The sequence below is a fragment of the Pholis gunnellus genome (assembly GCF_910591455.1).
Source record: "Pholis gunnellus genome assembly, chromosome: 17".
Lineage (NCBI taxonomy): Eukaryota > Metazoa > Chordata > Actinopteri > Perciformes > Pholidae > Pholis > Pholis gunnellus.
The window spans coordinates 14,853,167-14,873,943 of NC_136544.1; the positions used below are offsets into that span (position 1 = coordinate 14,853,167).

At 41.5% G+C, this 20,777-nt stretch overlaps 1 protein-coding gene across 1 annotated transcript in view; it reads right to left on the minus strand.

Annotated features, from left to right (window-relative positions):
- Nucleotides 1-218: 218 nt before the first annotated feature.
- cacna1ia (calcium voltage-gated channel subunit alpha1 Ia) overlaps nucleotides 219-20,777 on the minus strand; it is a gene marked incomplete at its 5' end in the record, with an annotated part of 102,931 nt that continues 82,372 nt past the window's right edge. The window contains 8 exons of the mRNA XM_079177189.1: nucleotides 219-3,457; nucleotides 3,796-4,034; nucleotides 4,758-4,974; nucleotides 7,032-7,166; nucleotides 11,698-11,847; nucleotides 15,005-15,448; nucleotides 16,986-17,107; nucleotides 18,370-18,448. Coding sequence (XP_079033315.1) covers nucleotides 2,726-3,457; nucleotides 3,796-4,034; nucleotides 4,758-4,974; nucleotides 7,032-7,166; nucleotides 11,698-11,847; nucleotides 15,005-15,448; nucleotides 16,986-17,107; nucleotides 18,370-18,448 — 2,118 coding nt within the window. The 3' untranslated portion in view covers nucleotides 219-2,725. The remainder of the gene's footprint in view (nucleotides 3,458-3,795; nucleotides 4,035-4,757; nucleotides 4,975-7,031; nucleotides 7,167-11,697; nucleotides 11,848-15,004; nucleotides 15,449-16,985; nucleotides 17,108-18,369; nucleotides 18,449-20,777) is intronic.

Below are 20,777 nucleotides of genomic sequence, written 5' to 3' on the forward strand. Positions count from 1 at the left end.
ACCTGAGTTCAATAACCTCACTTGTTCATAGTGTCCAATTGCAGCCCATCTCTCTACTGATTGGTCTCCGAGAGGGCAGAGGTGCTATCTGATTGGTGGTAAGTTCAGACAAGTAGAAGCAAAGCCAGACAGTAATGAATACTGTAGTATTCTGAGGAGATAAAAATCACATTGACATCATTTACTCAGGGCATACACATAGAACATTTATTGCTGCGTAGTCAGGCTTTAACCTTTGATGTCATATTCAGTTGACACAAGGATTTGTCTCAGAAAGATAGGAGGATATATCTTTGAAGCTAAAACAGCCCTTGGTTGCTTCATGTTTTCCCTCTTCAACCTTTAATCTAAGGTATCCTCACTGACAAACAGGACACTTCAGGAAAAGGCAATCACTTCACCTGAAGTCATAAACACACACGCACACAAGCATACACTCACACAACTGTCTTGACTATCACTCATTAATACCCAACACCATGTGGTAAAACATAGTCATCAAAGTGATTTTGCATGATAGAAAAAAGGTAAAACCCTCAGTTTTTCTCACATCACCTCATTCTTTTTGAGAAAAAAAAAAAAACTAAGGTAATGTTCAAAACACAAGGGATACAACAGTCTACCTCTAGAAATCAGGCTTAAAGATGCGCACCTCCTTCTTGGATGGAGTGATTAATCAAGCGGCAGAAGCCAAAATAAGCTTGCATTAAAAGATGCAAAGTTTTGTTCATTGTTACAGTGTCAGCTTTTGATGTCAAACTATGGTGTGAGAAAGGGTTGCTACAACATACTGTATGTGTGAAGAAAAGATGAGTGCATTAATGTGTCATTTCAAGAAAAAGCATACTGTATTGCAATCCCAGAACCATGCTTAAGACACACTAATGTGCTCATAATCGATATGTTGTGGTGTAACTCTCCAATTAAAGCTTTCATAGAGATGGTTTACGCTATTCATGTTTGTTTTTTAGCATAGGAGGCTAAAAGCAAACATAGTTCCCTGTGTACAGCCAGGAATGTCTGTGAGCTAGAATGATCCTCATGTGCTGAGTGAATATGGCTGTTCCCATCTCTGGTTGTCCCCTGGGAGTCCAACATTTGAAAAGAAAAAAAAAAAAAAATCCATGAGGAACCGGTGTTCCCAAAGAGAAATGTGCTGGAGAGAACAATCACTTCAGCGCACAATGTTAGTTTGAAATTTTTTGCTTCGTTGTTTTATACACCGTCCACACCTTAAAAAATGTTATAAAACTGGAAGCCACTGGCAGACAAAAAGTCCTAGACAACAAGTCAAAGAGATCGTATGGGTTAAATGAAATGGGGACAAAGTAACGGCAACACTTGCACGTGCCTATTCTCTTTTCTACAAAAATAGTGGAATAGAAATCACATGGTTATCACCCAACATTGACATCTTGATACAGTTCTGTATATAGATAAAAAAATCTTGGTTAAATGCAATTCCATCATGCAGTCAAGGTCCCGCGCAACTCTTGTGGGTTTGTCCATTCATCACAAATCCTTAAGCATGGTGAGAGGAAGGGGTGTCAAAAGGAGTGTGCTTGAAGTCTCACTTTATTAAGTAGCTGTGAACCATTTCTTTTGGTGCACACAAGGCTGCCCCATGCACACATTATTGTTTCTTCTGATGGGGTTTGTAAAGCTCCATCCAACCTAGCTCTTTCATACGCATCTTCTTCATGTTCGAGAGAGTGAGAGATGCTGGGAGATAGAAAGAAAAATAACCAATTTCACGAATCACTCCATGCACGGTTATACCTCCGCAATCTGTCAATTTCTTTTCATTTTTCGCTGCCACTCAAGACTAAGTTGACAGAGGCACAGAGCTTTGATCGGTCGATACCTATCTTCTGTTTCAAAAATACAGAGGTATAGTGAAGTGATGAGAATGATTTAATTCATGCCTTTTGATGCCCGAGGCAGTGCTCTCACACAGACTATGAGCACACACTCTTGACCTCTCCTCCACCTTGCGTTTTACTCTGAACTCAGCAGAAGGTCCTGTGCCAGAGTGAATAGGACTTGTTGTTTCCGTCTGCCAGAACAGATGGACATTAGATCCGCTTTCTGCTTTCCCAGCCAAACAAATGACCTGCCTTCTCCTTTCCCAGCCTTCCTTCCGCCTTAATATATTCTGCCATTTTATGAGCCTCCTCCCACTTACTTGCTGCACTGCCTCTGAGACATAAACGGATGAAAACAGTCTTTGTTTGCATGAAGGGCTATTTCAGTTTGGGTACTTCTATTTTTGCATTTTTAACCCAAGCTGACACCGGATAAGGGAAACGACAATAGAGCAACAACAAGACTCTTTCTTGTGTAAGTTTAAGCTCTTTTGTCTTTGCTCCTCTTGACTCCCTGATATGAATGGGTCTCCCGGTCTTCCAATGTGAGCAAAACCTTCCATGTCTACCCTTACAGGTACAGCCTCCAAGAGGGTATACGGCCTTAACTCTGCAGGCCACATCCTCACCAGTAGTCTATTACCAAGACCACTCCCCTAGGTAGCACAAAATAGGACATGGGCTTGTCACAAATGTATAGAAAGGGGTTGAGGGGGCAAGATGAGGGTTTGGTTTTGGAATACGGGACATCATGTGTCATCGAGCCTCTCTCTCACTGATGGAAGCAGAGAGAGTGAGAGGGACAGCTATGGGTTTAGATCCAAGGAATGGAGAGACAAAGAAGGAGTGAACAGTAGGTTTCATCTATTTTTCCGACAAGGCCCTACTGTTGTTTGGCTTGAGCTCTTCCCTTTGAACCCTTGCTCACCATCTCCTATTTCAACTCGTCCTTCTCCTCTTCTTGTATCAACTAATACCCCCGTCCAGGGGTTGGCCAAGAAGCCTTGGGGGTCCATAAGCTCCAAGCCCAGAATCTCCCTGCGTCCCTCCCTGCCCCGGGACGACAGCAGCATCCCCCCTTGGTCCAGGCTGCCTGTGCTGTTGCACTTCTTCACCCCCCCTCCTGGGTACACCAGGGAGCTGGGCGACAGCAGCGATGTCAGTGACAAGCTGCTCAGTGTCTCTGACAAATGTTCACTGTTGCCCGCTTGGCTGGAGCCACAACCACCAATTGATGATCCGATACCTATGCCCAGGTCCTCGTCTGAAGGGTCGATTGAGTCTTCACGGGCGTAGCCCGGGCTGGTGCTACCTCGGCCACTGCTCTGGCTACGCTGGTGGCCCCTGGTGGCCTGGAGGGTTAGGGCTGATGAGGGGCTCGGCCTTGGTCTCAGGGTCTGGACTGGGGAGGAAATGGCAGTGCTGTCTTCAGGCAACGGGAGCGGGCACACGAGTGGTAAGGGAGCTGTCGGCAAAGGCGAATCCAAGTTCTGTGGTGGAGAGACGCTGAAGCTCAGTCCCTCTTCCAGGGTGGTCTGGAGGCTGCCCTCAGAGCTGCCTGTAGCAAGGGATGAGTCACTGTGGGACGGATACTGAAGACAGAAGGAAAAAAAAGACAAAGCCCATGAATCCAACTCTTTTTTCATTTAGAGTGTAACATTATGTTATATATTTAAATGCTGATTAAAAACCAGTTTTCATAATAATTCATCATCTGCTGTCAGTGACCAAACTTCAGGCCATTTCTCACCCAGATAAATAATAAAAATGTAATTATAAAAAATAATCTTCTTTTCTTGCTTCATCGTTTACATCAATCTAATGACTTCTTCAATCTATGCTTGAGCCTCTTCCGCAGTAAAACCTCACAACTATCTCTGTCCAATAACCTATTTATCTGTGTTTTGCCCCTCTCCTCCTCTCCCCCTACCTGTGTACAGAGCATCTTGCTATGGGCTCCTGGGGAGCGGAGCGAAACCCAGGAGTCTGGGGAGGTCAGTCTAAGGCCCCTTGACAACCGTAGGCTCCTACTGCGGGGAGGTGCTGGGATGGCTGCTCCTGCAGGGTGGAAGAACTCTGCAGGCAGATGGAAGAGAGGAGAAATGCCACTGGCTCCTCCTCCTCCTCCTCCTCTGTTTCTTTCCTCATTGCTGCTGCTGGAAACGCCACCTTGAGGAGGAAATACACTCTTTCCATTTTCATCCTGGTGTCAACGCATGGACTGTGTACATCTTTCTTGTGAATATCCCTTACATGAATGAGAAGGATTTTTTTTCATCTAAATATTGTATATTAATAATAGCTAAGTCAGCAAGCTAAGCACAACCCTTGCAGGTGGATGTCGTGAGTTGATGCTCTGCAGGGCGTTGGGTAAAAGGACCAGCTGTTTCAATATGTTGATGTTTTAATGTCAAGTGTGGGTCTGAGTATATGCTTTGTGATGCCATTTGGTTTAAAAATGAAGATCCACTGAATAAAAAAAAAGGTATGTTAATACCTTGCACCATCTGCAGATCTACACAGATGTGATGCAAATCATATCAAGCTATTCAAGTGCCCTCTGTATGCTCACTTCCTCAAGTTTGAGAGGTACATTTCTGGGACATATATAGTTCCTCCTTTAACCCTCTTTCTGTGAATATCATTTTACAATATTTTCTCTTTGATTTTCATCTTGGAAGCAACAACTTGGCTTTTGTTTATCAAAACCCTGTTATTTCTAGTACATATTGTGTCTTTCCTGTGCTACAGTCAATTTTACCCACCATCTTATTTGGCATGTAAGTCACAAAAACAGCAATACATGAAATCAAAAATTAACTAGTGGTACAAATACATATTTTAATCTATTGGTAGTAGCACAGTGGATTTACTTTATCTGGTTGTACTCACCAGGGCTAAAGTGAGGTGAGCACATATGTGGTTGGTGTGTTTGCATCTCCTTTTCCTGCAGTGCAGTCTCCACCTCAATGCCAGTGCTGATGGCCCGGCAGAGCTGGCCCAACCCCTGCACCTGGCTCTGCACCACAGTCCGAGTCTGGTGGCCTCCTGCATGACTTCCTCCTCCTCCAGCCTCTTCTGAGCTGCGGGAGTCACTGCTGCAACTTCCCTGGAAGAGAACAGATGATCTCACATTGAAGAGAAAGTCTTTTCCAATAAATCTCCAGGATAGGTTAATCAAGTAAGTGTTTTTCTTTTTCAATTTTGAATAGAAGATAAATTAAACATGTTGGGAAAGGTTCAAAATAAAAACAGAGAGAATTTATGTGCTGAACAATGATTTGACGAGTGTGTGAAAAAAAAGCTTAAAACGACAGCAAGACATAAGCTCTTATTTCTTCTGCAATGGACAATTTAGGTTTAGGATTAGCATTATATTTTGTTAAGTAACAATTCCTGGACCAAGCCTGATAGAAAATGAGTACAGCAAAAAACAGCCCCTCTGGCATCCTGCAGATATCAAACATGGCCTCTGTTTCACATCATCCCTCGGGCTTTTCATTTAAGTGCTAGTGAAAGGGTGAGGACCGATTATGAGCTAAAAGAGCCCAGTATTGTCATGTTAATGTTAGATATTGTAACAATAAATGTTTGGTTATGAATGTGTCAGTTTGTGTGATGGCTGCAACAGCTGGAAGCGGAAAGCAGGAGGTAGATTAAGGCAGGAGTTCCGCTTTGTAAGCTCTCACCTCGTACGTTTTAATTACCATCATGTAGGGACTGCAGAACCATTTAAGTGTGTTTGTGCGTGTGTGTGTGTGTGTACGCTTTTGTGCTTCCAATAGTGTATTACTGTATCTCTGAGTCATTCAGTCCTAGCCCCTGAACAGCCCCCTTTCAAACGGGCAGCCAACCACACCCAAACAAACTTCAAACAGCCTTGCCACACATGCTGAATGCAACACACACACACACCTACACACACACTTTTATATAGCAAACAGTGTTAGACAAATGAAATCCCTAACCTTAGATCCTTTCTCACCTTGTGCCTTTCCTATCCCTTCCCTTTTCCCCCTTCTCTAATGAGCAGTGTTTCACAGCTAGCTTGGTGATAGCAGGCTTATCTGGCTATCCAGACCCAAGGAGCATTGCCCCATTACAGTGGAGGATATCTAGGAAGGACGGATGATAAGGGATGGAGATAGAGGGGCTAGAGGGAGGTGCAGAGAAGGTGTGCAATTACCAGAGGGGTAGCACTGAGAACGGACAAGCATGAAAGATAAAGTCGGAAAGGGGGAGAGTGGGTGCAGGAGAGGGAGGTGTGGGAGCCACCCAGGACAGCAACTAGGAAGAGCCTAGTTTTATTCATGAGAAGAGACTGTGGATTCTTCAAAGACAAGATAGTTTCCACTGATACACAGAGAGAAAGAGATAAAGGATTCTTTGGAACCTAAGGTTTGTACCTGTAATTCACAAGAGAGCCTACAGCATAGCCATGAAACAGATTTTATAATTGCTATTTGTTTTGTGTTGAAATGAGTATTAAAAAATTATCTGTGAACTTCTGCCATTGTTTGTGCTCATCCTCTTGGGGGATTGCGACATAGTGCCGGTTTACTGATCAAAATAGTGGGCATACCAGAAGTTAACCACTGTGAATTTATGTTGCAATGGGTGTTATATTGTGTACTGAAGCTTTTTCTTTCTCAAAAGCTTATTTATTTACACAAATAAAAGTTATACTAGCATGAAGATTTAATTGGCCTCAACATTGTGTGTAAATTTGACAAGCAGGTATACTGCCCAACTAAATTACTGTGGCGCTGACAATAAAGCAGTTGCTCTCTCCCAAGCTCTCTGTCTCACATTCATTATTCAGTATATGATAGTTATTATGATGATCATCATTTTATTAGAATTTTTATCTGAGCATCTTATAGAGCAAATACTGGGTGAAGCAAAACAAGAACATCTTTGCAAATTGCACAGTATTACCACTGATCAAAGCTCAGATCTATTATTATCTTTGTAAAAAAACAACATTTCAATTTCCTCACACTGTTTTTCATTTTGGCCTCACAGAAAATGAGTCATATAGGGATAAGGGCATATGTATATCAGTACTGCATATTGTACTCCATATTTTGCAAAGGCTTTAATTAAAGAGAAGCCTCAGAAGTGTATATTCTAATCTTCCCATCTCGCCACTCTGCTCATACCCACCTTGCCCTCTCGCGCCAGCAGCAGGTAGGCAGTATGTTCGTCCAGGCTGAGGTCATCTGGCAGAGCGGGGGATGAGGACTTGTCTGACAGTTGCTCTGATTTCAGCGATGCCTGCTCTATCTCCGCCATCCTGATCTGCTGCAAAAACGCACCTCCGTTATTCATGTCGTAAAACAGGAAGGGATCGTGAATAGGAACAACAAAACAGTTCAGACTTCCTGGAATTAATTTATTAGTGCATAATATATTGCATGATTTATTCTAGGGTTCACAACAACCAGTATCTTACATCTTTGTGTACATAGATATTACATTTCAAAAGGATCAGCAACAATGTTTTGAAGAGGTCTCTCATGACTCCTTTGTTTATACAGCATCTCTTTTAGGCCGATATGAGCTACACAAACAAGATAAGTAAAACCTCCCCCACGTTTCGATACGCTTCACCAAATGTTGACAATTCAAGGTGGCCAAAAAGCTGTGGCACCTGTCTGTAAAGAGAACAGGGTGAGAGATTTCAAGAAGTAACAACATTGCATTGTCATCATTAATTGAACAAAATATGTGAAAAGAGAGGCTGAATGAGAGCGCGAGAGGCATTTATCCAAGCAGTGCGTTACAGCCGGTGTATGCATGTATGTTTTTTTGGTAAACACCTGCAGTATCCGCATGTATATGTAAGTGGGAGTGAAGAGATGCTCTTTTTTTCCCATCAAGAGTGGTGGTGTAGCTGCACCAGAACCTCATAATTCTGCCCTTATAGCCACCTGAGTATGTTTTCAAACACAAGTGAACGTTAAAATGTTGCGGTGTGTTTGGTAACGGTGTCTCATAGTCCTTGTCGTACTCTCACACATGTACATCAATCCTAAAGACACAACATTACCAGACACAGAATAATTGGGAAGTGACAACAATTACATCAATTGTTTCTACCTCTCTCTCTCATTTGTTCCAACATTAGCTCCAGCTAAGTTTGTTTCATCAGGTAACTCAGCTCATAATGGCTACTGAATTGGTTTTAAATTATCGCTGCATGAGCCTCCTGGGAACTCAAGCTTCTCGGCTGACACACTTCTCTACCTTTCCCATGGCAACACAATTTCAAAACATACAGTAAACAGTGAGTTGGAGTGGAATTTCAGGGTTCTGGGGGTTCTATAATAAGCTCAAGCAGTGTTTCTTTAACCAGAAGGAGCAATAAATAGCCAGAGAGAAGCATTAAGAAGGGTACTTATTAAAAAGGGCCCAGTGAAATCCAATGGAGAGAGGCCTGTTAGCGATATATATTAACACGTACCCGTATGAGAAAGACAAAGAGGATCATAGAGAATGATTCACAGACAATATGTAGCAGTAAATTACCGTTGAACAAGGAGGGAGGAAGAGAGAGAGAGAGGGAGAGAGAGAAAAAAAAGAGGTACGGTGGGATGAGGCAAGGAAGCAAAGCAGACGCATAGTATTGAAACTCATTAATTTAAAGGCGCGCTTTGCAGTTTTCCTGCTTTGTCTCAGTATACCGGCTATCCCTAATGCTGCTATGTGACAGTACCATATCTGCTGATTTGCTCCGTCTCTCAGAATTGGGTTGTAAATAGCTTCAAAAAGGTCCATGTGAGTCATCGGTTGGTACATTCATCAGCAGGTAGTGGAAACTACAGCCTTGTCTCTCTGTATTCCTTTCTGTTTATGAGCCTCCAGGTACAACGGAAAAGGCATAACGGGTACAGGAGGACTTGCTACACATGTGCTTCCTAGGTAAGGGGACTCAGGCAAGAACTAATTGAAAGTGTCCACCGCAGCCTGAGAGCGAAGAGGCAAAGCATTGTTTCATTCAGCACCCCGCAGGGAGGCAATGAAATAAAACAAGGAAATAAGCATGACTGAAATTTCATGACCACATGGCATGACTCATGCCAGTGTGGGCATGGTAAGCAATAATTCATGTAAAACAAGTGCACCAGCAGTCAGATGATAAGTTACAACACACAGGTAAAAAAACAAACAGGCGCACCTCCTTATTGCTGTCTACCACAGGCTTTTTCACTAGAAATCCTACACAGGTAATTCAAATGATTCGCGAACTATTTCAATGTTTGTGTCATAGTTGCATCAATATATTCATTTGTGTTTTCTATCAAATGCTCAATGGTGAGATGCTGCACCTCTGATGCAGAATCTCTTAAAATAGAGTCAGAGAAATGATTTTGCTTGAAAAGTGCCTGTTTATGCAAGCAGCTGAATAAACGTCAAAGGCCTTCACTACTCTAATAAACAGTTCCCTGCAGACTCTACTGTAGTCAGTCTCTTATTAGGCAGTTACTTGATGAATAACTGTCACACACACTGCACCCAGGTGTCCCGCTGCGCCTTTCTGCCCCCTTAAACACAATGTCATTGTACAGAAGCAGTGAAAGACTCATCTGTCTGAAAATGGCCCACACCCACACAGGCTCTCTCTCTCTCTCACATACAAACAAACAATATGCAAGTCTGAAGGTTAAAGGACATTGGGAAATGAATGACAACAGTACAGGGTCAGGTACAGTAAATCAGAGATAGATAGAGGGATAGCCAGAGGAGCAGAGGGACTGATGGGAGGAAGAAGCATGTAAAAGAGCGAGGGAAGATTGATGGTTTGACAGCATCTGCAGACAGGCAGAAAGCAGGACTGACAGGTGAGGAGGTGTAGAGCCCAGTTATTGCTTCTTCTGAGCTGACCCGCTGCACTTTGTCATTCTGATGGAGAACACTGCCACAGGATAGTATGAGTGTGTTTTATGCAGGATCTCCTGCTTACAAAATACCCCAAAATACAAGCACAAGTCAAGGACAGTGTTAGTGCGTGCATATAGGCATGCATATCAGGAATGGTTGCATGTGTGTATGCATGCAACGGGCCTCATTAATACACATTTCTGCACATATGGAAATTTCTTGTGTTCAATAAAGGGCTGAAATTCCCTGTCATACTGCATCACAATAGCGCATACAGTAGTTTACTCGCTTTATAAAGCATGAACTTCAACAACACTTCCTATTCAAACTGCTTTGTGTGATGAATGAAGCCCTGTGTTTGTTTATGTCCATGAAAGTACATGCAAATGCATGTTCACGTGTGCATCCCTCAATGTGCATGCACATAATCCGCTCCCGGACATCATGGTTGTGTGCATGTGTGTGTGTGCATGAATGTGTTTTTCTTGTATATGTGTGTGTGTGAGTGTGTTCAGAGTTTCAGGACTACTGAGTTTTACTATTCACTGGTTTTGCATAGTAATAGTTTGGTCAGTTTTTGTAACACAGTTGATGCAGGCAAAAATGTGTTTTTCCTCACAACACACTGGGCAATGAAACCCCTTGTGTGTGATTGTGTGATTGTGTGTGCATGTGTGTATATACTATATGTTTGCTTATACTGTTTTCTGTATATTTTTGTAGATGTGTATACATACGGTATGTGTGCTAAAGAAGGTCTTATTTCTCGTTCACTCTTATTTCTTAGTTTCTACGTTCATAACTATTTGGTGCTTGCATCCAGTGTGAATTTATTTTAACTTGTCCCTCAAGAGTATTTTCATCCAACCCCTGGGGCCATGTTTACCAAGCATCTCAAAACAAGAAATCACTCCTAACGGACCCAGACTTCTCAGAATAATTTATCTTTTGGTCCTAATTTCATGCAAAGGACTAAAAGCATTTTATAAATCAAGATTTGTAAATGTTTCTTATCTTTGTAATTATCCGTGTCGGCAAAATCTTAAAATTTACATTTATTTGACAACAAGAAACTGCGGGTATGACATCCAATTTGGGTCCCTCACTTCTGCGACTACATTAATGTATTTCAGAGCTTCAAAGCTGACCTGGTTCAAAAACAAGATAATGAAACAAGAATTGGTATGTCTGTTGGTAAGATGCCCTGACTGAACACAGCAACTAAACCATGGCCTTTTTCAAATACACTATGTATACTTCGTCCTCTCTGTGTCTCTGTCTCTCTCTCTCTCTCTCTCTCTCTCTCTCTCACTGACTGAACGCAGCTGTCAAGCCAAAGAGTCACAGCAACAGCGAGCGAGGAGGACTGCAGCTTCACCTGTGACACTCTTCAAGGGGGAGTGTAATGTTTGCCTGAAATGTGCCTAGATTTGTTGTTGGGCTGATTTTCATAAATAACATTGATAAACATGGTCATACAAGTGTCCATGTCTAGCAACATGGTTGCTAATGTGCCAATACTAAAGTGGTATTGTTATAAATAGATTAATATTCTGAGGTGGGAGTATTACTAGTATTATTACAACAGGTGACATATTATGTGTGACTTAAAGGAGTGATTCCGATATGTTGGACAAATATTGGCCTCCAGATTGGTCCAGTGAAGCTCAGTAGGTTGAGCCTGCTGCTAATGGTGATGTTAAAAATGGATGCATCTATGAATGGTACTGTTGAGAGTTGTGTCGGACAAATATATGGATGCCTTTGGTTCTGTTTCTCTTCTAAATTTAAAACACAAGGATGCATCTAATATCTTGAGCTATTGCCCTCATCAGGTGTATGAGTGTGTGTGTTTGCTTGTGCTGCGTATATGTATATATATATATATATATATATATATATATATATATATATATATATATTCATTCATGTGTATTCATGGCGGTACCTCTTGTGGATGGCCCTTGCAATCTCTGCAGATGGGTGGAGGAGAAGAATAGTGGTGGAAGACAGAACCGGAGAGGTTGTCGATCATCAGCATCTCCCCCTCCAGTGTATCCTTGATCAGAAGAGATACGCTGTCCAGCCATTGGCTCTCCTGGAACACATTCACACACACACACATACACACACACACACACAAACACACACACACAGACACAAAGACACACACACGAGACGCAGGCCAGCAGACCAGTATTGCACGCAGGTGCAAACATGTGCACATGCGGACATGCGAGGACAAAGAACACGCAGGGAAATGCATACACCATAGTGAGGGTTATAAAAATGTCAGTGTGCACACGCAGGTATGCTTTTATACTTAATGTACTCACACACATTTGTACACAGTCACACATGTGCATATTCACCCAAACCCATGTAGAGCTCACATTATCTCTAAAATGATTCCATAAAAGTAAAAGAAAAGCATCTCAAACACCTCTGTGTCGGAGATAATGTACAAATAAACTAGAACAAATCACCCTCTCATACTTCGTTGGCCTTTAGGGCTAAACACAGCTCGCTTTTGGTAAAAGGCTCCTCAATAATATGACTCCAAACCCTCATTAGCCAAGTAACACATCATTTTACTATCAAAGCCTTGAGCACTGAGAGCGGTGCTGATGATATATCACCTCAATTAGGCTGTTCAATACCTTGTTGAAACAATTTAAGATTTAAGCATTTGCTTTGTGCTCAGGGTATTATTAGGTTTAAAGCAATTTAGACTGAATCAGTCAGGGCTTTTTATGTGACTTAAATTATCCTTCCTTGCTTGAATCTCATCTGCCAGATTGGTTTCTGGGAAAACCAATCTGGCAGGAAAAAAAAGGAAACTACTTTAAAAATGATTTCTGTGTTTCTTGGGAGGTCACATGTGTTTCACAATGAATTAGATGCATTGTGCCTGACTGTAGCACATTCATAACAGCCAGAATAACTGTATTATATCAGCAGATATATCCAAAAGGGTACTGTGAAACAAGGTCACTCCTCTTCAATCCCCACACAAGCCTATTTTCATGACATATTTCTACAACAACGCTCATCGGACTATACTTAGATATCTTATGCAAACACACATTTCTGACTCAAACTGTTATATTACAATCACTCACGGCTCGTGTTTTGAAAATGAGGGGGCTTAAGGATTCAAGAGATAGGTTACTGTACGCCTTCACTATAAATATACCTAAATCATGCTGGTTTATGAAACAGTGTTTTCATAAACCAGTTTTAGTGCCGCATTTTGGCACAAAGACAAATCGGCAGTAAGGCTGACTCTGCCATATCCAGCTCTTTTAATACACGTATTTGTAAAAACAACAACATTTTTCTCTCTCAAAGAGACAGTCCCAAGATAAACCATTCTTCGTAGGTGGAGAACTTGATATATATAAAAAAAACAACGTTTGATTGACTGTGGTGGCTTCCATTAATAACTGTATTAGTGGGCAACAATGGGGCCCGTCTCCTGGGAATGGAAGTTGAGAGAGAGAGAGAGAGAGAGCTGAAATTAATTACTGCGTCTATCTAACTGTCACTGGCTCAGCTATTATCTCTCCTCTCTTATTCCCTTCCTCTCTCCCCGTGTGTCGACTTCCTACAGTGTCGCCTCTAGTCCCTGTGCAATATATTGCCAGTGTTTCACCATAGAGTCGAAAATGACTTTTTCAGTGTGTATTATGGCACATTATAGAATATACTAGTTGTAGCTGCCATCTTTCTGGAGCTCTTGAATTCTCCATATATCATCAAGACTCATTCAATCTATCTGCACTCTTTGAGTATACACACATACATTTTACAGTTTGAATGGCGAAAGTATAGTATAGAATATTTATGTTTCTAAATATAGCGTCCCCAGGAAAATGATTTGTATTTGTTGGCGTAGCTACTGATAACATTATGACGATATGTGGAGATTCACGAAATTTTAAAGCACCATAGGAGAAAATGTCACACACACACACACACACCAACCCTAGGACCTGTGCTCTGAGTAAATTGCATTGGTCTGCCAGATCCCTTATTGCATCACTTGAGAGACTGAGAATGAGATCGAGAGAGAGGGGGAGGATGATGCCAGTGTGTTCTCCCTGTTCTGCATTAAGTGTCTTTGTCACACTGAGCTAAAAATGACTCAATGCAGCCAACTTTAGCTCTACAAAGGTGAGAAGCTCTTTGTGGCAGCCGATGAGTCATCTTTATGTGTGTTTCCGCACGGATATCTCAGACTATCATTGGCAATTTCATAAAGGGCAGCTCTGCTGTCAGACTGCGAGTAGAAACGAGAAACCATCTACTCTCACACGCTGATGTGAAATGATCATCTCACAAATGTAACCGGCGCATGTGTGTCTTCAAACTCTTGTAGTCTCAATGTGAGCACTGACATGTTGGTAAAGCTTAAATGTAAACTCCATTGAGAAAGCCGTTAAAGTTGTTCATCTTTCCTTGCTATGACTGCAGCGAAACACAAACAAAAACATACTTAGAATTGAAATATACGGCCTAGCCTTGACTTTTATCTGCCGAATATCACTCAAGTAGTTTACTTGTAATTTCGGAAATGCCTTTATTTCCAGCCTAATGTTTTCGCATTCATAATAATTGATTTCTTAACACAACTGCGCTTGTATGTTGCAATTAAGGCGCAGCTTAGTGTCTCTTTCCCTCTTTTTATTCCCTCACTTTGTGTAAATGTTTAACCTTCCTTGCCCCTTCCTTCTCACAAAATGTGTAAAAGAAAATGAACAAAAGTTCAAACAAATTATACAAAGAGATTAGTTAAATGACGGAGTGTAATCACGCAATGTGGCTGTCAGTTAATTTCACAATAGGAAACAGAACAATGATTCCCACTCTCCCATGTCAGCACCATTCAAACACTGTACAGAAATTACTGCCATATTGTTTACCCTTTTTGTATTCCTCCAGTTTGTGAACGAAATATGTAATTTTCTCTGCATGAACTAATTTATTGATACTATGTTAAGAGAAGCAAACTGACAGGCAGCCAGACAGAGAAACAGAACTGAATCTGTTTGCACGCATTAAGATATCAGGATTGCATTGCGCTTTCCATAACTCCTTACTATATATTGTAATCGGCTTGACGCATCCCTATTTGCAGACCCACACATATACGAAATCAGTTAACAAACATAAGAATACTAACACCTTATCACACTCTCTCACACACACACACACACACACACACACACACACACAGAAATATACACACTCACTTGTGCTGGTGAGTACAGGGTTCGGCTGGAGTCACGGGAGTTGTACGCTCCCGAGTGTGCACTGCCTGCTGAATGAAGCATCCTCCTCACTCCTTCTCCTCTCTCTCCATATCCTCTGTCATGTCCCCCTGCTGTGCCTCCAGGTCCAGCAGCAACCAGTCCTTTATCCACCCTCCCACCCCCGCAGCCGGGGGCGCCCATGCAACAGAGGGTGCCCTGGGCCAGCTCCAGCTCAATTTCTGCATCCATCTCCGCCTCCTCTTGGGCCTCCTTGTTGGAGTCGTCCAGGTGCTTCATCAGCACGGCCACCACCACATTGATGAGCACGAACTGGGCGGTGAGCACGAAGGAGACAAAGTACATGGGCGAGATAAACTGAAGGCTAGGGTTGCAGGCATAGTCCACATCACCGGCGTTGTCCGGTGGGCACTCCCGCAATGTGTCCTGGTGTCATAAAGGAAGAAGATGAGGAAAAAGGTCAGGATAGTGCTGGGTCAGCAGACGGAGAATGGCCATGTAACAGGGGACGGTCCAAGAGTCAAAACAGACAAGCTAAAAGGAGTACAAAGGTTTCTGGATAAAGCTCTGTTAAGATAACGGAAGTGAACAAAACTATTTTTAAACAAATTTAATACAGCAGCCCTGCAACAACTTAGAATTACTTACATTTAACATTGTTTAAGCAACAACAAAAAATCCTTATCTTGACTACTGATACAAAAATGCAGAGAAGGAGAAAAGTCAAGATCTAAATGTAATTTTCGAATGCTGATAGCTCAGCCACGCCGCTACGCAATGAAAATTGGTATTCATATTGAAAATGTTTTAGGTAATGGAATGCATCTAGCTCTTGTTAACAAGGCTCTTTGCATTCATGACAACGTGTATAATCATTATACACTTAATTGTTTTGCCTCTATTCAAAACAACAGGAGGCTTTTTTCCCCTCTATTATTCTAGTGGTTTTCCACTCTGGTTAACATGCGCTCAGCGGAGTTCAGTCAGAGCAGAACCAAAGTGACAAGTGTTTTCTGGAGGAAGTACACATATCTCACCCAGGCTGTGACCACACATAACAATTTTAGCCCTCTGAGCTGAAGCTGGTCTTTTCTATTTAATTTGGCATGGCATTTACACACTTTGCTCCTTCACACACATTTCCCTTTTCTGCCGTCACTCCTTTTCCATCTTATTTCTGTACATCATTTTGGTCTTTATTCTTGCTAATCTCCATTTCCCCCTGTAGTTTACTCTCTAGAGAAAATAAATCTTAATAACTTGTCAGTTCTTTTAACCCCTTTTCCATCCTCTTGTATTCCCTCTTATTACAGTTCTGTGGTGCCTCCTTTCTTTTAACCTACCTTCCTCTCCCTCATGATTTCCACTCTTCCCTATCGTCATTGCACGACTGATTACCACTCTGCCTCACCTGCTTCTTACTAAACCAAAGTAGGTCTACCTGTCTCACAGCCCAGGTAGTAATTTGACAGCAAAGAGATGACAGAGATTTACTCTGAGAGGTTGCATCTGTGGCCCGCTGGTTTGCTTCATGGCCCGTTACCATCCACACTCCCTGTATCCAGTGTGTGTTTAATGGTCCGCGCCTGACGACGCGCACCAGCATAATCTCTTTTCCCCTCACAGCCCTTGGTGTGCGGAGGAGTGGTGATAGCTGCTGGTGGGAGTAGATGTGTGTACAGGGTAAATTGGTATTTTGTGTGTGTGTGTGTGTGTGTAATGAGGCACAGTCACTCCCCTGCCTATCAGTAAGAAAATCTGTGCTCCCTGTGCTGAGCAAGCACATTTTCTATTCATCAGAGTATCACAAGAGTGGAAGTTAGGGTGGATGAGAGATATAGAGGAGTTTTTTTTCTCTTGTATTTCTCAGACCACCTCTTCACTGATTTCTCTAGTTCTGTGTTTCAGTTTTTCCTCCTTTCAAAAACACAAATATTAAATTATATTATAAGTAACTTTGTACCTTCATGATGCCATTCCAGTTGTCGCCCGTGGAGACTTGAAACAGGGTTAGGAAGGCCATGCCAAAGTTCTCAAAGGTAGCGTGACGACTCATACCCTCACATGGGTAGTCTTCATTGCAAACTGAGGATGAGAGTGAGATGGATGGAGGAAGAGAAGACGTTATCAGGTCACAGATAAGGAAGACGTGAGAGGATAAAGAGAAAATGCAACAGGAAGGGGGCAGGGACAACAAGAGAAGAAGAAGAAGAGACTTGTGAGTTTGAACACTCAACACTTAAACATTTCATTGCTCCCCAAAACTGCAGAGGCATGCGCCATTTCCGTCACTAAGCTGCCTGGATGACTGTCCAAACAAGCAAACTCAGTGTAGACACAGCCTGTTATCAAATCGGTAGCAACGTGACCAAACACTCTATTTGTCTTTGAGCTTATATCCCAAGATAATCTCTGGAATGGTCTCAAGAATCAAAAAAGCGACACTTGCATTTGCCACTAATCCTTTTCCTGCCAAGCTCCAATAGGAAGCAATGTTGCCACGGGCTGCAGCTGCAGCACACAAGGGGAATGTGACAGTTCAGAGGAAATATCTTCCAACTTCAATGTGGATATTTTTGGACGGTACTTATGTATCAGAATATTGGAGAGTGGGTTGATTCTCTAATGGCTGTCTGACTGCAGGGGAGAGAACTGATGAAAAGGAATAAAGGATGGAGAGGAAATAAGATTTTCATAATAAAGTTAATACAAGTCCTCTTGCTTTTATATACACAAGTTGAGTTTATCAAAATGAGTGCACCATAACTGGAAGACACAATTCTATTTTTAATACTGGGACAGACATTGACATATGCACATTGACTTATTTTAAAATAGTGATGAAGTATGGACAATGTGCTCTTCAAATAGAGCATAATCCTTTCATGCAAACATTACCATATACTCGTGAAAGGAATAATCCAACGTGGATGAGTTTATGTTCATTACCACATGTAGAAAAATTTATATTTTGGTACATACCAGAAAACACCTGTTTCTCAACAGTGTGAAAGGAAAATCCGTCCAAAATTCGAGAGTTAATTTAGGGAATCTTGTGCAGATAATTTCCCTTTTACAAAGCCCACAGAAAGACAGCTATGGCTTAACATACCACTTTTATTTACATTCATCCCATTACATTGTCTATATACCCAAAGTCTCTTGAGTCTTTAGATGACTTGTTTGTAAATAATTACCGAATATCACAGATTAAATATATGGATTTGTGGTAAACTGTATAATTGCTTAACCTACTTTACATTTAAAGTTCACATGTAGAGAAAAATGAAGAGGTTTTGTTTGACATAATCCTTTGTAGCATTGGACTGGCTGTCATGAGCACTCACCAAGTTCTCCGAATAGCTCTACTCCTAAGGCGGCGTAGATGAAAAACAGCAGCATGAAAAGCAGGCCCAGGTTACCCACCTGCAAAACACACACACACACACACACACACACACACACACACACACACACACACACACACACACACACACACACACACACACACACACACACACACACACACACACACACACACACACACACACACACACAAGAACATCTTACCATGCACATATTTAAAAAAAAACATTCTAACATCTGCAATGAAAAAGTGCAACCTCAACAGTATTATGGTTGGGTTTTAAGCTCTGGTTAAATTATATACTCAATATCAAATGCACAAGACTGCAAGTTCTTTATTAGTGAACAGCAGTAGACAACAAAAAGTCATTGCTAATGGGACCTGAGATACATCAGCTGTAGGCTTGCTTGCCTGAATGTAATTCAACCCCCTTTTAAATTGCTACTCAAGGGCATATTGTTAAACACAGTTATTGAACACACCAGGAAGCAGGACCGGGTGGAAAGGTTGAGCATTAAAATGTGCAATAGATTGTTTCTAGCTTGTTGCCCCCATACCCTGCTTAGCTCTACAAACCATGGCACAATTTCCTCTGAGACTTTGATACAACTGAACCCCTGATGAGGTTGTGATTTTTTGAGTTTGGGGGTTTGGGACTTGGCTCAGTTCCACCACAAAACAGCCTTCTGTTACCGCTACTTAATGGTGATAATAATGTTGCACAGTAAACTCTCAGAGCAAAATCTAATCCCATTACAGGGATACAAAACCCAGTCTCCTATTCACTGTCTTTAACACTCTGCTAACGACACTGTTCCACCGGGAATGAGGAAATGCACCGACAAATAGTTGCTATAATTATACTCCATGAGTTCTACAGAGAGGTTTAGATCCCTCCACCTGTTCTTCAGGGGAAAGATATTCTAAATCTGATGTTTACTTTGTAGCGTTTGGTCTAGGAATAATGCATCAACATTACGGCTAGGACAAAGCTTATTCTAAAGGGATTGCACATAGGCTGCATTGCCAATAAAGTTTATTAAACTAAATATGTTGAGATAGTTGCAGGAAATAGGAGCAAATAAGAGCCAAGTCAAACGAAAGTGACTGAATTTAGATTACATTAAATTGAACTAGAATGAGACATTAGAGTAATGCATTTCAAGCAAAATATAGAATTAGCATCAATTCAATTATCTTAAACTCAAGGTTTAAAATATTTTCTTCTTTTTTTTTACTTCCAGAAATTGCCTGATAGATTCACCTGGTCAATTCTACACTTAATCAAAGAGCTGCAGGTGGTGCTGAAAAATAACCTAATATCTGCATGCATATAACAACAGAAATGTTTAGCGGCATCTAAAATCGAAATATGAAAGTTTACTTTTGATGGAGACAAATATGCCCCATTACATGGAGCACAGTCCGGTGAGTCCCTTTGGACTGAAAGTAATAGCGTGAATTACCATACAACCTCTCATTTGGAGCGCTGTAATCATTCTAAATGTGACTGTTCTTGGATTTGCCTCAAGTACATCTCCAAGTTGGTGCTATCCTGCATGGTGTACATAACAATCTGTGCTTCATAATGGCCCGAGTCTATGTGGGATCCAAGATGAGGATGAATGCACAGTTTTACTGGGAAGGATTTAATGGTGTATTCTATGCAGATACGTATATAAATACAAATTGATGCTTTACAGGATGAAAATAAACAAATGCAAATGTATATAATAATAGGTTACACTACACGGGATGAGAATAAATAAGAGCTGCGGATATATCATAATAACCATATACAGGATAAAATAAACATGAGCTGAAGATGTAAAATAATAACTTTCACTATACAGGATGAAAATAAACGTTAGTTTTTGCAAAAATGTCCACAAACTTTGTTTCATTATTTTACATTTTAAAGCTAAATATACATAGTTTCACAGGACACAGCTCTGACGCCTTCCCAAGCACATTCCCTGTGGGGTCCACATCTGCCTTCGGCTATTCAGTTTCTCAGCCATTCCCACAGAAGACATAAAACAACTGGCTCGACTTTAGTACCAACATGATATAAGCTATTAGTGTGAGGGAATGGTGAGTTGCAGCCATTTCACATTAGTTGGGGAGGAGAGGATAATGGAGGACGCTTATGGGTAAAATTACTTTGTCTTACTGCGTGTTTGTGAAGACAAGCCGTGAAAACGCATTTCTCTTAACATGCCAATGAGCTATTAAGCTAACTCACCCATTTAGTCTAAATGTATGGATCCCTCATTACATCTCTGTGTCCCGTCACGGCCGATTAAATATATAAACTTCTTGCATTCACATCATGTCAAATCTCATAAATTACCATTCTAGCAGGCGTCGGTCCCTGTGTGCCATGAT